We start from the raw sequence: 19,600 nt of genomic DNA, 5'->3' as shown, positions 1-19,600 counted from the left end.
CCCTCAGTGGCCTCTGGAGCCGGTGTGGATGCCTGGATGCCTTGAGCATTCACTGCATGGAATGTGAATCCTTTGTTGGAATGAAGAAGATAACTAATGAATGTAGGGATTGCATTTATACAAATCTGATTAGAATGTCGCTAACATCTTGCAGTCAGTCAATATTTGTACATCAAAAAGAAGAAAAACCTGTAGTGAGCTTCCAGTGATTTATTTTCAATTTTATATTAAAAGATTTTGTTCTTGTTACACTACGGGAGTTGTGGCGGCGAATTGCTCTGCTCCAGATCCCGCTCAGCAATAACATGGTGAACAAATGTGCTCAATTTACCTGCTGGAGAAAAGTTAAAATATATTCCCAGCTGCTGGTGACCCATAGCCCGGGTTCCCTGCCCAGTTAAAGCATCATCAGGTTCCAGTTCTGTTTGGGATGAGGGAGGTGTTAGTTTTAGAACTGGGAACAGACAAGACAACGCAGCGTATTACCGACTGGGAAGAGTCCTGAGAGTGTTGGTGATTGGACTAAAATCCTGGGATCGGGCTCCAGGATTATGGAACTGGCAGTGTCTGGACTTTGTCTTTGGCTTCGTGCTTCTGCAAATGGGGCTGGATTTTCTTCCTTCTGCAATGAAGCAGAAGTTTCCGGTCGGGTGGGTAGACGTTGGTTGTAAGGCATGAGCTGTAACGAGAGGTAGGACAAACTCTGTGCTGTAGGAGAATGAATTTAAATTGAATGTTCCACACAAGTCCATTTCCCAGGACACTTCGATCATTCCAGTGTAAAACTTGGATTGTTTCTCTAGTGTGGTGCAGGCTGGCCTGAGACTAGGTAGAGGTTTCTGAGATTATGAAAAGCATAGGTAGTGTAGATAGACGGTATCGTTCTCTCATGGTTGAAATATCTAATTCCAGACAGCTTGCATTTAAGGTGAGGTGGTGTCAAAGAGGATGTGAGAGGTAAGTTTCCCCCCCCACAGAGTGGTGCGACTGGAATGTGCTGCCTGCGGTGGTGGTAGAGGCAGATATATTGGGGATTGGTAAGAGGTGTTTAGATCGTCACGTGAATGTGAGGGAAATGGAAGGATTGTGAACATGGTGCAGGCAGAAATGATTAGTTTAGTTGGACATTTGATTACTAATTTAATTGGTTCAGCACACCATTGTGGGCAGAAGAGCCTGTTCCTGTGCTGTACTGTGCTATGTTCTGTGTCTGTTGTCGAGAGGTTCGGGGTGATGGAGGCAAAAGAAGAGAGTGGGAACAACAGGCCAGCTGGAGCCCGATGTGGGAAATGTGAGATCACCACTTCTGTCGGAGAAACAGAAACACTGAGTGTGTTTAAATGGTGAGGGGCTCAGGTGCAGTGGGTAGGGTGAAGGTCAAAAGTACATTATATTATTCTTCGCCTCCGCCACATCTGTTCCCATCATGTGGCTGTCCTATTTCCACTATTGATGCTGTCCTCACTCATTTCTCCTCCATTTTCCTTCCGTTCCTGCTCACCCCATCTTCCCACCACTATAATAGTGATAGAGTTCCTGTTGTCCTTAATTACCACCCCTTCAGCCCCTGCAACTTCCACCATCTCCAAATAGATCTTACAACTAATCATATCTTTAGCTTCCTTGCTCCCACCCTGCCTTCTTCCTTCAACAGGGATCACTCCCTCCACAATTCCCTTGTTCATTCATTCCTCCTCACTAATCTCCCTCCACCCACTTATCACTACAAGCGGCCTAAGTACTACACCTACCTGTACACCTCCTCCCTCACCTCCATTCAGAGGCCAAAGCAGTCCTTCCAGGTGAGGCAACATTTCACCTGCGAATCTGCTGGGGTCATCCATTGTGTCCTATGCTTCCGATGTGGCCTCCTTTACATTGGTGAGACCCGCCATAAGTTGGGAGACCGTTTTGTTGAGCATCTCGGTATCATCTACCACAAGGGGGACTTCACAGTGGCCAAACATTTTAATTCTGATTCCCATTCCGATGTCTCGATTTATGACCTCCTTTTGTGCCAAGATCAGACCACCCTCAGAGCGGAGGAGCAACATTTTGTATTCCATCCCACAACCTGATTATATGAATATTGAATTCTCCTTCCAGTAAACAAATCACCCACCCCGCAAACTTCTCTATTCCACACTGTGAACTTTCATTTCTTCTCGCCGGCCTATCATTTCTCCCTGGATCCCTTCCTTCACCTTTCTCCTTTTAACACGTCTCTGATTCTTTCATCTCCAGCCCTTGACCTGTACGACACTTGACTTCACCTATCACCTTCCAGCTCGCCTCTTTTCCCCTACCTGTTTTTATTCAGATATCTTCCTTCTCCTTCCTCAGTAACGAAGAAGGCTCTTTGCCCAAAATGTCGACGGTTTACTCTTTTCCATAGATACTGCCTGATACGCTGAGCTTCTCCAGCATTTTGTGTGTTGCTTTGGATTTCCAGCATTTGCAGGCTTTCTCATGTTTAAGTCTGGTAATTACCGTAACAATTATTTAGGCTTTGGTGAGATTGTGCTGGAATATGGTGTAAAATCCTGCTCCCCATACTAACACGGGTTACACAGACCGAATAACAAACTGCCGGCAAAACTCAGTGGTTCAGGCAGCATCTATGGAGGGAAATGGACAGTCAACATTTCGGGCCGAGACCCTCCCTCTGGACTGAGAGTGGACGGGAAATAGTCAGAGAAAAAAGGTGAGGGGTGGGGATGGGGCAAGAGCTGGGGAGTGAGAGGTGGATCCAGGTGAGGGGGGAGGTGGGAAGGTGGAAATAGTAACGGGGGTGGGAAGTGAGTGGTTGGGGCAACACGGGGCTGCAGAAGATGGATTTTAATTCCATGGAGGATTATCAAGGAGATTAGAGAGTATTTGTTTCAGAGATTCAGCAGACTGATCCCTGGAGGACGATGACGATCTCTGATCGTCTTCACATAAAACAGAGGCCGGCAGATGTGTGAAGACCGAGGAAATGAGGATCGGGCAGAAACATGTGGCTGAGATGGGAGAGCAGCCGTCATTTTGTTGATGGTTGGAGGGGCTGAATGGCCACCTCCTGCTGTTTCTCACTTGATGTTTCAGTGTTCCTGTCCAGTGAGGCCGGAGGAATGTGAATAGAAATCAGTGTTTATAAACATAGAAGTTATATGAATGAAACCTGTACAATACCTGTTCAGGTCTGAATTGTGTGTCAGACGAGGTGGGTTGCGGCGAGCGATGGAGACGGCGAAGGTACCGTAGAAAAATTTAAAATGAAGCTGGTGGAAATATGAAATTACATGTGTAGTGCGGCAGGTAGGTCGGGCAGAGTGTGGGAACCGAGGAGCTGAGGAACCGGCTCAGACAGGAGACCCTCCACCCATCACGTGATCCAGTTTCTTGCTCCCATTTCAAACGCTGATCTGCTTCCGATTGCTTCCGCGGCCCCGCCGCCGCTCTCACAGTCTCCGGGTGGGCAATGGTTTACTTTCCGTTCTCTGTTGAATCGGATCGCCGTTTGGTCCCGAGGGGAGAACGAGACCGACAATTTCCCATCGATGAGTTCTGAAACCGATCCCGTGGAGGAGGGAACTTTTGTTGGGCAGAGAGTCCCGTTAACTTCCTCGAACTGGCAGCCTCGTCCCGCTTCCTGGACACAACCTGTCATGGTCGGTCCGTGTTATGGGACCGTCACACCGAACCGCCTGAGATGAGCCGCCGCTCAGCCCCGGTTGTTCTGGTCCCAGGAGCGGGATGAGGTGGTGATGCCGAGACTGAACCCATCCGTTCAGTTGTACCTGCAAAACTTTACCCCCATCAGCCGGCCAGGTATCGGATCCAAACTTCACCGAGATCGATACCTGGGGTCGATAATTGTTTACACTGGAAGCGGCCGTTCGGCTTGTTGTGTTCTTGCAGACTCGAGGGTTAAACAGAGTAATCGCACCCTCGGGACACTGATCCACGTGTATGAGTAGTTTCATCTTTCCCCTTTCAGACAGGACAGTGAGATCCAGATCTCTCACGTCCTCTCGGGGACTGGGAAGTTTATTTCCATCTTTTTTCCTTTGCTATTACTTGCCGAAATGCTTCTCAATATCTGGCCCTATTAATGCGAGAATTAAGTCTTCTATTTTCATCTATCTGGGTTTGTCGGAAATGTGTACACTCCCTCCAGAAGTTCCAAAGGAGCAAGCCAGGTGTCTAATATTTCCACTCGATTAAAATGGGGAATCTTTAGTTTGATTTACATGTACAGAAGTAGAGTGAAAACCGTGTCTTCGGTATTATCCATACACATGAATATATTACAGCAGTACATTGAGGTAAAACGATACCAGAGTGTGACAACTCATTCTGGTTACAGAGGAAGTACAGTGCAGGTAGATATGTAGTACAAGGTCACATCGATTTAGACTGTGAGGTCAGGAGTCCACTCATCCCGCTGGGGAACATTCAGTTCGCTTATCACAGCCGAATGGACACCGTCACGGAGCCTGGGTGGTATGTTTCTGTTTTATTTTATCTTCGCCCCAGTGGGAGGGTGAGAAGTGAGAATGTTCAGGTTGTGGGGATCTTTCATTATGTTGGCTGATTTACTGAGGCAGTGGGGAGTGTAGACTGAGTCCATGGAGGGGAAGTTGGTTTCTATGATGTGCTCAGCTGTGTCCACAGTTCTCCGCTATTTCATTCAGTTAAAGGAAGAGCGGTAGCCGTGTGAAGATGTGAAGTACCCGGATGGGATACTCTCTGCGGAACATTGATAAAATGTGTAGAGTGGAAAAGGACATATACCAAAGTTTTTATTGTTTGTTCTGGCTTTGTAATATTGGAATCTGTTATCTAGTAGTGTGTACTATTATTTCAGTATCTGTGTATTACTGGACGACATTCCTTTTCCCACCTGGTTTCATCTGCTCATTCCCTGCTTATCTTGTTCAACCTCTGTCCAGTCTGTATCCCATTGCCGCAATGATATATTTCAGCAATCTCTCTTCTAAACTTTGCCTTCATTGTGAAGTTTTGTTTTGCATCTTTTCCAGGATTGTGTGTTTTTTTTTGTTTGTTTTTTTTTGATAGCTGGAAATACCAGAGGTTTAATTGAATACAGCATGTGGCAGGGTAAAAACAGCCATTTCAATTTTAGTTTCCCCGTTACAAAATGGCTGCAGTGTTAATCTTTGTAATAATGAAACTCTCAGCATCTGATGTTGAGTTTGTTGTTTCCTTTTTCGGTTATTTTCGGTGAGCCACTTCCTCCGTTTCCAGGGTAACAGCCCGTCAGAGCTGCAGCAAGTGTTGTACTTTTTATCACTCTGTGGTCACCGCCTCTCAGCGTAGAGACAGTGGCCTCAGGAGCAAATGTAACAGAGTGACAGTGGGAGGAAAGGATGCTGTGAGCATTGACTGTATGGAATGTATTACACCAAGGTCAGAATGAACTATGAAATAACGAACTGATTGGAGTGGGGTGGTATTTAGATTTTAGCGCGTTGCTGATATTTTGCAATCAGTTACCATCTGTGCATTAAAATGAAGAGGGAGAGAATACTACAGTTGCAGGAAATTTGAAGTAAGATGACGAAAATACTGGAAAAGCTCAGCAGATCGACAGCATCTTGGACAGTTCCAGTTCTGATATTGGGTCTTCCACCATTTCTCCTTTCATAGATGTAAACTGATGTACTGAGTTCTCATAATTTTCTACTTTATAATGTTACATTTTGTTCCTGCTACACTGAGGGGAAACATGGCAGATAGCTGTGCTGGGCAAGATCCCACACAGCAATGGCATTGTGATCAAATGTGCTCAGTTTAGTCGTTGGAAACAAGCTGAAGTGTATCTGCATCCTCTCACAATCTACAGACCGGGGAACCAGCCTGACCACTGGCCACGGCAGAGGGTCATTAGGTTCCAGTTCCATCTCAGTTTGTGAATTGGAAATAGTAGGAACATCACGGCAAATCACCGGCACCAGAGCGTCTTTGTACGGGTGATAATATTGGGCAGGTGACTCTGAGAATATGGAACTGGCAGTATACAGGCTTCAGTCCAGGTTGGTAATTCGACAGCTGGTTTGGAATTTCCTCAGTCTGCAGTGAAGCTGAAGTCTGAGGCGGTTGGACATTGGTTATGGGGAAATTGCCGTCTGCACACCCAGTGGGACATCATACCTCTCAAGTATTCTGGAGGTTTTTGAAGAGCTAACTATGAGGATTGATGAAATAGGGCAGTGATGTTGTTCATCTGAACTTTGGAAATGTCTGTAAGGAGATCCCGCATGGCAGCTGATCTGGAAGGTTTGGTCACATGGGATTCACGGGGAGCTAGCGAGGTGGATTCACACCGGGATCGAGAACAAGAAGCAGAGGGTGATGATTGAAGATGGATTTAGCGAATGGAGGCCTGTGACGAGTGGGATGTGTGTGTCAGTGTCGAGACCTGATTAATTTGTTATTCATGCCATTGATTTGTATAAGAATGTACATGGCACGGTTAGCCAGTTTGATACTAATTTCGGGAGTCTAGCTGATATTGCAACAGGTTACAATGAATTTCCAAGACATCTTGGTTAGTTACGGAAATGGTCTGAGAAATGGTCAGTAGTTTTCAACTTGAACAAGTGAGAGTTGGTGCATTTGGACAGTCAGACCAGGGTGGGACTGGTATAGTGAATGAGAAGGCAAAGAGTGTTGTGGAACAAAAACAAAATTATCATTAATACGCAACACAGACTACAATTCAGGGACGTGTAGTCCTTTCTGAGCCAGACAGAATTATTTGAAAAAGTGAAATTAAAACAAACAGAAGAATCAGAACTGTCGATGTGGGTGCATTAATTTTGGTCAGGCGTTTGATCAGTTCCCCATTGTGGACTCATTCAGAAAGTCAGGAGGCGGGTGAACCAGGGAAGCCTGGCTGCTTGGTTCACAATTGGGTTACTCACAGGAGGCAGATGATTAGAGTGAATTCTGGCCGGAAGGCAGCGGGCAGCCGTGTTCCACAAGGAGGGTCGAAATTTCGGTACAGTTTACAACTATATTTGGAATCTGCAGTTACAGTGCTCCGAGAAATAGGACTGAGGGAAATAACCGATTTAATCTGATCACCCAGCAGCAGCTGGATAATTTGTAAAATTAGATTATGAAGACTAGCAGTCCTCTTTTATTATCATTTAGTAATGCATGCATTAAGAAATGATACAATATTTCCTCCGGTGTGATATCACAAAACACCGGACAGACCAAGACATTATAACATATAGTTACAACAGTGCAACAATACCATAACTTGATGAGGAACAGTCCGCATCTCACGCAGACGGGAGAAGGAAGAAAACTCTCCCTGCCATGCTCCAACACAGTCAACTCTGAGTCTTCAGAAAACCTCGAGCTCCGATCAGCCCTCCGACACCGAGTACCGAGCACCATCTCTATCCGAACGATTCGACCTCAATTATCTTTATTAGAGGTGTACAAAATCATGAGAGGCATTGATCGTGTGGATATTCAGAGGCTTTTTTCCCAGGTCTGAAATTGCTAGCACGAGAGGGTACAGTTTTAAGGTGCTTGGACGCAGATACAGAGAAGATGTCAGGGGTAAGACTTTTACGCAGAGAGTGGTGAGTGCGTGGAATGGGCTGCCGGTGGAGATGGTGGAGCCGGCAACGATAGGGTCTTTGAATAGTCTCCTGGATGACTATATGCAGCAGTAGAAAAATAGAGGGCTATGTGTAAAACCCAGGTAGTTCGAATGTAGGGATATGTTCAGCACAGCTTTGTGGGCCGAAGGGCCTGTATTGTGCTGTATGTTTTCTATGTTTCTATGACCACATCTTTCCGAGATTTAACAACTTTTCCATTTATTTGCACTTCTCAAAAATGTGTACAGTACAATTAAACCTCCCCCTGGAAGATCTAAATCAGCAATCCAGGCTGTCTTATATTTCCACACAACTACAGTGGAGAATCGGTTAATTACGCTTTAATTTAAATTTTGCACTCTTATTTAATTTAATACACACACACACACACACACATCTATAAATTTACTTTTTTCGGCTATGATGAATTACATTGTACTGCTGCCGTAAAGATCACACGTTCCAGGACATTGCCGGTGATATTAAACCAGATTCTGACATTGTCAGGGGAGACCCTCCCACCGGTCACGTGATCACACATTACCGCAGATGTGCAGCAGTTGCGGGTGTTACGGGCCTGCGGTTTCGCACTGTGGACTGTTACTTTAAGAGCGCCTGAGTGAGACGGGACTATGACGTCAGTCAGAAGCTTTCACAGTTTGTGCAGATTAAAATAGAGACAGAGAAAGAGAAAGAGAGAACGAACGAACGAACGAACGAACAGCTACTCTGGCAGTCTGAGTACGAGTTGGAACTAAGAACTGCCGGGGCAGGATTGCTCCAGATGAGCGTGTCTCAAACATCGTATAATCCATCGGAGTGGGTTCAGGAATGTCCTGTGGGACCACTCGAAGTTAACCCTTGCCTGGGTATATGATGTGGTCACCACTTGAAGACGACATTCCTGTGACAGGTCACTTTGGTGAGATATTTGAGTGGACTTTGGATTGATTCAACGGATAAGATCTTCGACGACGGCTCTTCCGTTTATCTGTGAAATTCGACGTGATCGCCTACTCTCTGCATTTGCCTGGGATTACAGATATCTCTCTCTCTCTCCCATTATTCACTTCGTGGACAACCGAACTTGCATATTTCACCCTCGTAAGACTCTAGCTTTGTTTCCAAGTTTGTTACCTTGGAAGCCACACACATATGTGCCTACGTAACACTGTTAACTTTTGTTTATCCTGCTTAAGTTAAGATATTATAAGTAGTTACTAATAAAAATAGTGGTTTTAACATCAAAACCAGACTCCATTTGTAATCTATTGCTGCTGGTTCGTCACACCGGTTTGTTTCCCAAGTCCCGCCCTCCGCTCTGCTTTACTGAGCCGAGGGAGGGATCGCTGACTGCGGGGTGAAGATATCAAGTTCACATCGGTGAGTATCGAGGCTGGTCCCAAGCGGGGAGGCCTGATCTTGGGCAGTCAGTGCCGTTAACTTCTCCGAATTGGCGGCCTCGCCCCGCTTCCTGGAGCAGAACCTGCCGGCGTCGGTCCGGGTTGTGAGACCTTCACAGAGAACCGTCCGAAATGAGCCTCCGCTCAGTCCCTGTTGTTCTCGTCCTGACGGGCGGGGGAGGAACGAGGCGGTGATGCCGGGACTATACCCATCTTTCATCTTTCATTTTTCGCCCGTTCAGACAAGGCGGTGGCGTCCAGATTAGTCACCTCCTCCCACTGTGGGTGGGCATTTGTTTTTCAGCCCATTTTACCTTTATGACCTGCTGAAGTGCAGCCACTGTTTCCCGATGTATGACCCTATTTACGGGAGATTTGAACCTCTTGCATTCATCTGTGCTTCTCAAAAAATTGTACACACACACACACACACACGTCCTTATTGTGGTTCACAGTTTTTCTCTGTTATTATGTATTACTTAGTATTGCTGCCGTAAAGGCAACACATTTTTATGACACGTGCCGGTGATATTGAACCTGATTCTAATATTGACATGAGAGACTCACCAATCCCGTTTACCGCGGAGCTGCAGCATCTGCAGGTTTGTGTCCGCTCCCCCACCACCGCTCTCCGCCCACCACAGCGCTGGAGACGCGGAGCTCATACTGCGCATGCTCAGTCTCGACAGTCGGTGGTTTCCTTTCCGTTCAGCGTTGATGCGGATCGTCGGCGGGGAGCCGGGGGAAGATTTACTGTCTGCGGGGGAAGCTCCCATCGGTGAGTATTGAGGCCGGTCCCGAGCGGGAAATCTGACGATGGGTAGTGAGTATCGTTAAGTCACACGGACAGGCGGTTTCGGTCCGGGTTGCTGGCCAAAACTTGCCGGGGTCGATCCTGGTTGTGGGACCTTCACACCGAGCCGCCGGAGATGAGCCTCCGCTCAGCCCCTGTTGCTCTAGTCCTGGGAGCGGGATGAGGCGGGATGCTGGAACTACTCCCATCTGTGGAGTTGTACCCGGGGATCTTCATGTCCATCACCCGGCCTGGTAGCGGATCTAAACTTCACCTGCAGCGATGCCTGGGGTCGACAATTGTTTTACATAGTTCCAGTACACGGGAAGCGGCCATTCGGCCTGTCGTGCTTTTGCAGACAGAGAAGATTAATGGCAGTAACTCCACGTTCGGGGCATCACCCCACGTGTATGAGCAGTTTTATCTTTCACCCGTTGAGACCAGCAGTGACATCCAGATCTGTGACGTCATCTCTTTCTGTCTGGGCATTTTGTTCTTGATTCCATTCCCCTGTTACCACTTGCCGATATTTCCGGGTATGTGACCATATTAATGTGAGAATTAAGCGTATTCCATTTATGTGTGTGTGTGTGTATATATATATTATCTGAATGGTGGCTGATTAGCAAAAGGGGAGGTGCAACGAGTCCTGGGTGTCATTATACACCAGTCATTGAAAGTGGGCATGCAGGTACAGCAGGCGGTGAAAAAGGCGAATGGTATGCTGGCCTTTATAGCGAGAGGATTCGAATAGTGGGGCAAGGAGGTACTACTGCAGTTGTACAAGGCCTTGGTGAGACCACACCTGGAGTATTGTGTGCAGTTTTGGTCCCCTAATCTGAGGAAAGACATCCTTGCCATAGAGGGAGTACAAAGAAGGTTCACCAGATTGATTCCTGGTATGGCAGGACTTTCATATGATGAAAGACTGGTTCGCCTAGTCTTATAGTCATTGGAATTTAGAAGATTGAGGGGGCATCTTATTGAAACGTATAAAATCCTACAGGGATTGGACAGGCGAGATGCAGGAAGATTGTTCCCGATGTTGGGGAAGTCCAGAACGAGGGGACACAGTTTGAGGATAAAGGGGAAGCCTTTTAGGACCGAGATTAGGAAAAACTTCTTCAAACAGAGAGTGGTGAATCTGTGGAATTCTCTGCCACAGGAAACAGTTGAGGCCAGTTCATTGGCTATATTTAAGGGGGAGTTAGATGTGGCCCTTGTGGCTAAAGGGATCAGGGGGTATGGAGGGAAGGCTGGGGCGGGGTTCTGAGTTGGATGATCAGCAATGATCATAATAAATGGTGGTGCAGGCTCGAAGGGCCGAATGGCCTACTCCTGCACTTATTTTCTATGTTTCTATATTTCTATGTGGGTTCCTCAATAGTGTGTACACTTTAGTGAAAACTCTCTACAGATGTTCCAGAGGAAAAGCTCGTTCTCTTTGATGTGTCCACACAATTAAAGTGGGGAATCGTTTATTATTGTCATGTACCGAGGTATAGTGAAAACCTGTCTTGCGAACCATCCATAGTAATCAATACATTACAACAGAACATTGAGGTGATGGAAGGTAAAATAATAACTGAATGTAACAAATCATTATGGTTACAGAGAAAGTGCGGTGCAGGTAGACATATGGTCCAAGGTCACATGGAGTTAGATAGTGAGGTCGACAGTCCATCTTATTAAGCTGTGTCCTATCATACTGGGAACATTCAATTTGATATCACAGCAAAATGGAGGCCATCCTTCAGCCCAGTGGTATGTTTCTGTTTTCTTTTAATCTTCCACCGGATGGGTGGGGAGAGGTGAGAATGTCCAGGTTTGTGGAGAACTTTGATTCTGTTTCCTGTTTTGCTGAGGCAACGGGGAATATAGAGACAGTTCATGGGGGGTGGGGGCGGCCTGTTTCTATGCTGTGCTCAGCTGTGTCCACAGTTCTCTGATGTTTCAACTTCTCATGGGCAGAGCAGCAGCCGTACGAAGGCGGGAAGTATCCAGATCGGATACTTTCCATGACTCATTGATAAAGTTTGGTCAGGGGCAAACGGTATATGCCAAATTTCTTATTGTTTGTTCTAGCTGTGTCATTTTAGGATACCTCACTGATCAGTATCAGCAAACTTTCTTCTGACCTATGTCATCGTTGTAAAGTGCTCTCTTTCACCTTTTACTTCATTTAATTTTCCAGGATTCGTTGTTGTTTTATTATTTTTTTATTTTTTTGTGTGTTTTTGTTGTTTTTTTTTCCTTTGTTAATAAGAACTACCAGAGGTCTAATTGAATACAGCACGAGGCAGGGTAAAAACAGCCATTTCAATTTTAGTTTCCCCGTTACAAAATGGCTGCAGTGTTAATCTTTGTAATAATGAAACTCTCAGCATCTGATGTTGAGTTTGTTGTTTCCTTTCTCGGTTATTTTCGGTGAGCCACTTCCTCCGTTTCCAGGGTAACGGCCTGTCAGATCTGCAGCAAGTGTTGTACTTTTTATCGCTCTGTGGTCACCGCCTCTCAGCGTAGAGACAGTGGCCTCAGGAGCAAATGTAACAGAGTGACAGTGGGAGGAAAGGATGCTGTGAGCATTGACTGTATGGGATGTATTACACCAGGGTCAGGATGAACTGAGAACTAACAAATGGGTTGGGGTGGGGTGGCATTTACTGTTTAGGGTGTTGTTGATATTTTACAATCAGTTACTATCTGTGCATTAAAACGAGGAGGGAGAGAATACTACAGTTGCAGGAAATTCAAAGTAAGGAGGAGAAAATACTGGAAACGCTCAGCAGATAGGCAGCATCTCGAACAGTCTCAGTTCTGAAACTGGGTCTTCCACCATTTGTCCTTTCAGAGATGTAGTCTGATGAACTGAGTTCCCAGCATTTTCTACTTTATAATTTTACATTTTGTTCCTGCTACACTGCAGGAAACATGGCAGCCAGCTGTACTGGGCGAGATCCCACGCAGCAAGAAGATTGAACTGGGATTAGCTGAGACACTGCCGCATATTACCGGCAGCAAAGAGCCCTGGGAGAGTTGGTGCTTGAGATACAATCTTGGGATGGGGGCTCCAGGAATATGGAACTGGTAGTGTTTGGGCTTCGGTCTACGTTGGTGCTTTTACAGATGTGGCTGGATGTTCCTCCTTCCGCAGTGAAGCAGACGTCTCCAGGGGCTGGATATTGGTAGCGTGAGTCTGTCAGTGTGAGATGTGGAAACACCCAATGTGATATGTGGAAAAGATGTGTGAGGCTCTGGGTGTGGGCTGTGACCCTCTGAGGTTGGATCCTGGGATACCACACGTTTTCACCCAGATAAAATGAATCAGGGGATCAGGTTGTCCGGGTTTTTGAGATGTTGAGCGAGTATTTCTGTTCTGTGCTCAGATGTTTGGTTCTGAGGTTCTGAAGTTCTGAAGCAAAGCAGAGAATGAGTTCCCATTCCATCCCTCGCAGGGAGAGGCTGTGATTAATACGCTATTTTGTGTTTGCCCCAGTAGAAATAGACCGGGGTTTCAGAATTCAATTCACTTTTGGAAATTCCCCCTCACTGTCACCTGTCTATCTGCCAGTGGGAGTCAAAGGGAAACTCAAGATGCTGAAGATAGAACAGAACATGGAACAGTACATCACAGGAACAGGCACATCGGCCACAATGGTGTGCCAAACCAGATAAAAAGTAAATCAACCCCCCCCCCCAAAAAAAATAATGACACCTACGTACACAATGTCCATATCCTCTCAATCTTCCTCACACCCATGTGCCTACCTAAACATCTCTTAATAGCTTCCAATGTGTTGGCTTCCACCACCATAACAGACAGCGCATTCCAGGCATCCACACCTCTCTGAGTAGAAAAACTTACCCTCACATTTCCTTTGCAACTACTCCCTCACACCTTCATTGCATGTCCTCTGGTATTAGACATTTCTAAACAGTGAAACAATACTCCCCGTCTACTCTATCTATGTCTTTCATAATCTTATAAACCTCCATCCGATCTTCCCTCAGTCCCTACCACTCCATGGAGAACAACCCAAGATTTTCCACTAAAAACTGGATGATGTTTGAATCCATTCTGATGAAAGGTTAGGAAACCGAATTGCTAACTTTTTTCCTCTCCCCACAGCTGTTCCTTACCTGCTGAGCATTTCTAGTGATTCCAGTTTATCTGTATTACATTCACCCTGGAACATTTTGTGAGAGTTGACAGAAGAGTAAAGAAGGCACAGCTTTTCCCAGTACATTATCCTGGTACCAATTGTCCTGTTTTCCCCGGAAATGTATTCGGTACAGCTGTTGATAACAAGGTTCACAAGAATAATCTGAAGAATAAGCATTATGCATGTGGAGTATTTGATGGACCTGGGCCTGTGTTCAGTGGAGTTCAGAGCAATGGTGGTTGGGGTTTGGTGGTGGGGGGGGGGGGTGGAAGTTAGGGCAGGGGTGATTATTTACACCAACTGAATAACAGCAAGTCTGGATGCAGTGGGAATGGAAAGGGTGTCTTGATTAGACGGAGAGTCTGGGATCTGAGAGTGCTGCCTCAGAATAAAGAAGCTTCACTTTAAAACTGAGGTGAGAGCAATTACTTCAGCCAAATGTTGGTTCATCTGTGGAATTTGATGCCACAGAGGGTGGTGGAGGCTGTCGTTAGGTATATTTATGTTCTGGATTGCTAAATGGGTTGAGTATTATAGCAGGGAAGCAACAATACAGTGTTGGAAAAATAATGCTTCATGATTGATTATGGAGCAGACTAGAATGACCGTTTTACCTAATTCTACTATGTATTATGACTTGTACCATGACTGAACGATGACCTATCAAAAAAAAGAGAGAAAATCTGCAGTTTCTGGAAATCCGAGCAATGGATGGCATGTTATCACCATTACACAGACCTGACTGTTACAAGGGCAGGATTGGTGTTTGATGCTCCAGGTTTTAGTTGTTTCATAATACATATGGGCGGGGGGGGGGGGTGAACGGGGGAGAATTCTCTGTACTAATTAGGGATGGTATCACAGCGACATACACAGAGGACATCAATGTGGGTGAAAGTCAGAAACGGGAAGGGGGCTACCATTCTGGGAGTATTCTATAGGCCTCCCCCAAAGCCACAGGGATAATGAGAGCAGATAACTTGGCAGCGTTGGGAAAGGTGCAAAAGCAACAAGGTTGTTATCACTGTTGACCTCAACTTTCCTGATTTTGATTGCACCTCCTCGCTCCAAAATGTGTCAATGAGGCAGAATGTGTTGTGTGTCCAGGAAGGATTCTTGACACAGTATGTGGATGGGCTAACTGGAGGAGTTGCCATACTGCATCTAGTATGAGGCAATGATGCTGGTCAGGTGACAGATGTCACGATGGGTGACCTTTTTGAGACAGTGACCACAACACCCCAACTTTTATCATGGTCATGGACAAGGATAGTAGCAGACCCTACAAGACAGTATTTAATTAGTGGATGGATAGTTACAATGGTATTTGGAGCAACTTTGGAGTGTAAATTGGGAAAACATTTTCAACGGGAAACACACAATGGAAATGTGAAGGTTGTTTCAGGAACACTTATATGCAGTTCGGGGTAGATTTGTTCCACCCACAGTGAAACAATGTTTATATAAACAAACTGTGATCACAAGAGATGAGAACATTTAAGCAAGAGGGAAAAGGAAGCATTATTTAGGTTTAGGAAGCAACATCCAAGCAAGGCTCCAGAGAATTATAACGTAGCCTGGAAGGAGCTTAAGAAGTGACTTAGAGGTCGAAGGAACTTGAGAAGTCCTTGAGAAGCAGGACGAAGGAAAGCCAAAGGTGTTCTGCATGTGGGAAAAGAAGAGGAGGATGAATAGACTGAGCGTAGGACTACACAGGAGCAAGGGAGGAAATGTGCCTGGAGGATGCGGTGATAGGCGAGGTGCTTAATGAATGCTTTGCTTCAGAGTTACCAATGAGATAGACAGTGATTGTGACGATAGCAGTTGGGATGTGTAGATGGAGTGAAGAGGCCAGGAGTGAAATGGGCCTGACACAGGAAATTGGGACCATCTCTGTGGGCACTGTGGTCAGCATTGTGTCATTGGGCTGAAGGGTCTGTGTCTGTGCTCTGTTGCTCTGTGACTCTATCAGTAAGATTCGCCAGATATCACTGGACGGACATACAGACATGGTGTGGGAGTTGATGTTAACAGGGAATGTTTGTTCCCTAAGCAAACTGCTGCTCTGATACACAGGGTGGTGATACTGTCACATTTTGCAAAGAATCGTACTCTCTCTGACTCACTGTCTGCTTGTTGTATGTAATTCAGGGCATCACCAGCAGCTGGAACTGTCCTGAACCGCGACCAAAGTGTAAACAAGACGACGACAATCGACAATCGTCAGTCAGAATCAGAATGGCTACAGGTATGTTCACTGGGATCTTTATAATTAAACTTCTGCCCTGTAGCTGCACATCGAAGGTTCAATCGTTAGGCATTAATATCGAAATAGTAAAATGGATTCAGCAGTGGCTAGATGGGAGACGCCAGAGAGTAGTGGTGGATAACTGTGTGTCAGATTGGAGGACGGTATGTAGCGGTGTGTCTCAGGGATCTGTAGTGGATCAAGTGTTGTTTGTCATATATATTAATGATCTGGATGATGGGGTGGTAAATTGGATTAGTAAGTATGCAGATGATACTAAGATAGGTGGAGTTGTGGATCATGAAGAAGGTTTTCAAAGCTTGCAGAGAGATTTAGACCACTTAGAAGAGTGGGCTGAAAGATGGCAGATGGAGTTTAATGCTGATAAATGTGAGGTGCTACATTTTGGTGGGACTAATCAAAATAGGACATACATGGTAAATGGTAGGGCATTGAAGAATGCAGTAGAACAGAGGGATCTAGGAATAATGGTGCATAGTTCCCTGAAGGTGGAATCTCATGTGGATAGGGTGGTGAAGAAAGCTTTTGGTATGCTGGCCTTTATTAATCACAGCATTGAGTATAGGAGTTGGGATGTAATGTTGAAATTGTATAAGGCATAGGTAAGGCCAATTTTGGAGTATTGTGCACAGTTCTGGTCACCGAATTATAGGAAAGATGTCAATAAAAGTTCAGAGAGTATAGAGGAGATTTACTAAAATGTCGCCTGGGTTTCATCTCCTAAGTTACAGAGAAAGGTTGAACAAGTTAGGTCTTTAGTCTTTGGAGCGTAGAAGGTTGAGGGGGGACTTGATGGAGGTGTTTACAATTATGAGGGGGATTTATAGAGTTGATGTGGATAGGCTTTTTCCATTGAGAGTGGGGGAGATTCAAACAAGAGGACATGAGTTGAGAGTGAAAGAGCAAAAGTTTAGGGGTAACATGAGGGGGAACTTCTTTATTCAGAGAGTGGTAGCTGTGTGGAACGAGCTTCCAGCAGAAGTGGTTGAGGCAGGTTTAGTGTTGTCGTTTAAAATAAATTGGATAGATATATGGACAGGAAAGGAATGGAGGGTTATGGGCTGAGTGCAGGTTGGTGGGACTAGGTGAGAGTAAGAGTTCGGCATGGACTAGAAGGGCCGAGATGACCTGTTTCCATGCTGTAATTGTTATATGGTTAATAGTTCAGATGAAGAAACTTACACAGGTGCTAACAGGGCAGAGAAAAGTGTCATTGATCCCACTGGTAAAGCAGCTTTGTGTAATCGATCAGTCCAACAGTCCCAGTGCAGGGACCTGACACCAGTAATGGTCGAATGACTTTGTTCACCAGACAAAGCTCCAACTGAGTGAAAGGAGCTGGAGACCCTGAATCAGCAGGTTGAGAGTGAAACACAAACAGGAATGTGACGGCGGTGTTGTTCGTTACGTAAACGTCCAGGTTCAGGGTTTGTTGCACATCGGCCTGTTTAGGGGTGAAAGACATCTCCAACTTTTATTTATAAAATTCAGAAACAGGTGATAAGAGCATTTCCAGGATTTCAGAGAAGTCCAATGCTGTGATTTCAGCAAAGTAGATGAGGGAAATTTTCCAAACTCTGTTTTCTGTAACCGAGCCGAGAACATTGCCAGCCTTGGAAATGGCTGAGGATCAGCAGACACTTCATTTTAGATAAACTTGTGGTCTGGTTTGGTGTATCACTGTCTGGTATGGAGGGGCTACTGCACAGGACCAAAAGAAGCTGCAGGAAGTTGTAAATCTGGTCAGCTCCATCTTGGGTACGAGCCTACAAGGTACCCAGGACAACTTCAGGGAGAGTGTCTTAGAAAGGCAGCGTCCATTATGAAGGACCTCCAGCACCCAGGGCATGCCATTTTCTCACTGTTACCATCAGAAAGCAGGTACAGAAGCCTGAAGGCACACACTCAGCGATTCAGGAACAGCTTCTTCCCCTCTACCATCCGATTCCTAAATGGACATTGAATCTCTGGACACTACCTTAGTTTTTTTTTAATATACAGTCTTACTGTTTTTGCAAGTTTTTAAAAAATTTATTTAATATTTGTAATTGGTTTACTTGTTTATTTTTTTTATTCATTATTATTTTTCCCTGCTAGATTATGTATTGTATTGAGCTGCTGCTGCTAAGTTAACAAATTTCACGTCACGTGCCGGTGATATTAAACCTGATTCTGACTCTGTTTTAATACCCCAGTCCATGTCTGGTCTGTGGCCAAATGGTGAAAGTGAGTTCTCAATATTTCCCTCTTGAGATGATCTGCTACCTGAATTTAAATTCCCAGTATCTCTGATGGGAGACCCGGTATAACCAGTGACCAACTGTCTCTGTCTCCGGTGGGCATTGTGATTGTGCTCAACTCTGTGATTCCAGGTGGAATAAAACAGAGATTACAGCCTGGAAATGAATCCTTTTATTTGTGTTTACAGCCTCCTCTGACTGCGTGCAATTTATACTCATCACCCGCCACGTGAAAAAATGCCCCTTCAGTCCCTTTTAAATTTCTGCCCTCGAGTCTCAGACTCCCCTAAACTGGGAAAAAGACTATGACTATCCACCCTATCTGCACCCCTGATTACTTTATGTACGTGTGTAAGGTCACCCTTCAAGCTCCCATGATCCAGGGCAAACTGTCCCAGCCGAAACATATCACACAAAAACCAAATAGCTCCATCCAGTAACGTACTTGTCAATCTCCTCGACACTCTTTCCAGCTGAATCTCATCCATCCTATAGATTAGCAACGGCAAATGAACGCAAAGCTCTCTCGGTGAGACTTTGAGTTTAGCTACGAGAACTGCACGCCAAGGCGCTCCCTTTGCCAATGACTTCTATAGTTGTAACGTGACGATCATCCTCCAGGTGACGGGATGGGACCCAGGGGACCAGGCAGCGAGGCAATGGTCAGTCTGTGACCCAGGGGACAAGGCAATGTGTGACAAAGCAAACGGAGAACGTGTGATCTAGGGGATCGGACCATGAGTAATCCAGTGGATTGTTTGTGAGTGACACAGGTGACTGGGCAGTTTGTGACCCAGGGAGATTTATGTTTATGAAAGATAATCCCAGTGGTAATTCCCGGTATCACCTGATGCTGTTCCATTAATAACCGCTGGTTATCAGTGTGTTCAACTAATGCGTAGTCAGATATCAGTATCACTGTGTTTATCCAGTTCTTTTTCTGGGAGTGGATGTGTCCAGACACCGGCTTATCGGGATGGTCACCTAGCAGGAAGTGTGGTTCACATTCACCAGCACAGTCCCACTCCAAAACTGGTCAGCCGGAGTCTCGGCTCCATTGCAGACACGCATTGTGAATCCTTGTTCGAGTATAAATCACTCTAA

At 45.6% G+C, this 19,600-nt stretch overlaps 1 protein-coding gene across 1 annotated transcript in view; it reads left to right on the top strand.

The window, feature by feature from the left end:
- Nucleotides 1-4,266: 4,266 nt before the first annotated feature.
- Nucleotides 4,267-19,600, top strand: part of LOC140207806 (uncharacterized) — a 116,820-nt gene continuing 101,486 nt past the window's right edge. Inside the window, exons 1-2 of the mRNA XM_072276369.1 lie at nt 4,267-4,488; nt 16,139-16,235. Of these exons, the coding sequence (XP_072132470.1) occupies nt 16,226-16,235 (10 nt within the window). The 5' untranslated portion in view covers nt 4,267-4,488; nt 16,139-16,225. The remainder of the gene's footprint in view (nt 4,489-16,138; nt 16,236-19,600) is intronic.

The sequence above is a fragment of the Mobula birostris genome, chromosome 13 (assembly GCF_030028105.1).
Source record: "Mobula birostris isolate sMobBir1 chromosome 13, sMobBir1.hap1, whole genome shotgun sequence".
Lineage (NCBI taxonomy): Eukaryota > Metazoa > Chordata > Chondrichthyes > Myliobatiformes > Myliobatidae > Mobula > Mobula birostris.
This window is presented reverse-complemented; position numbering and strand designations above follow the sequence as displayed.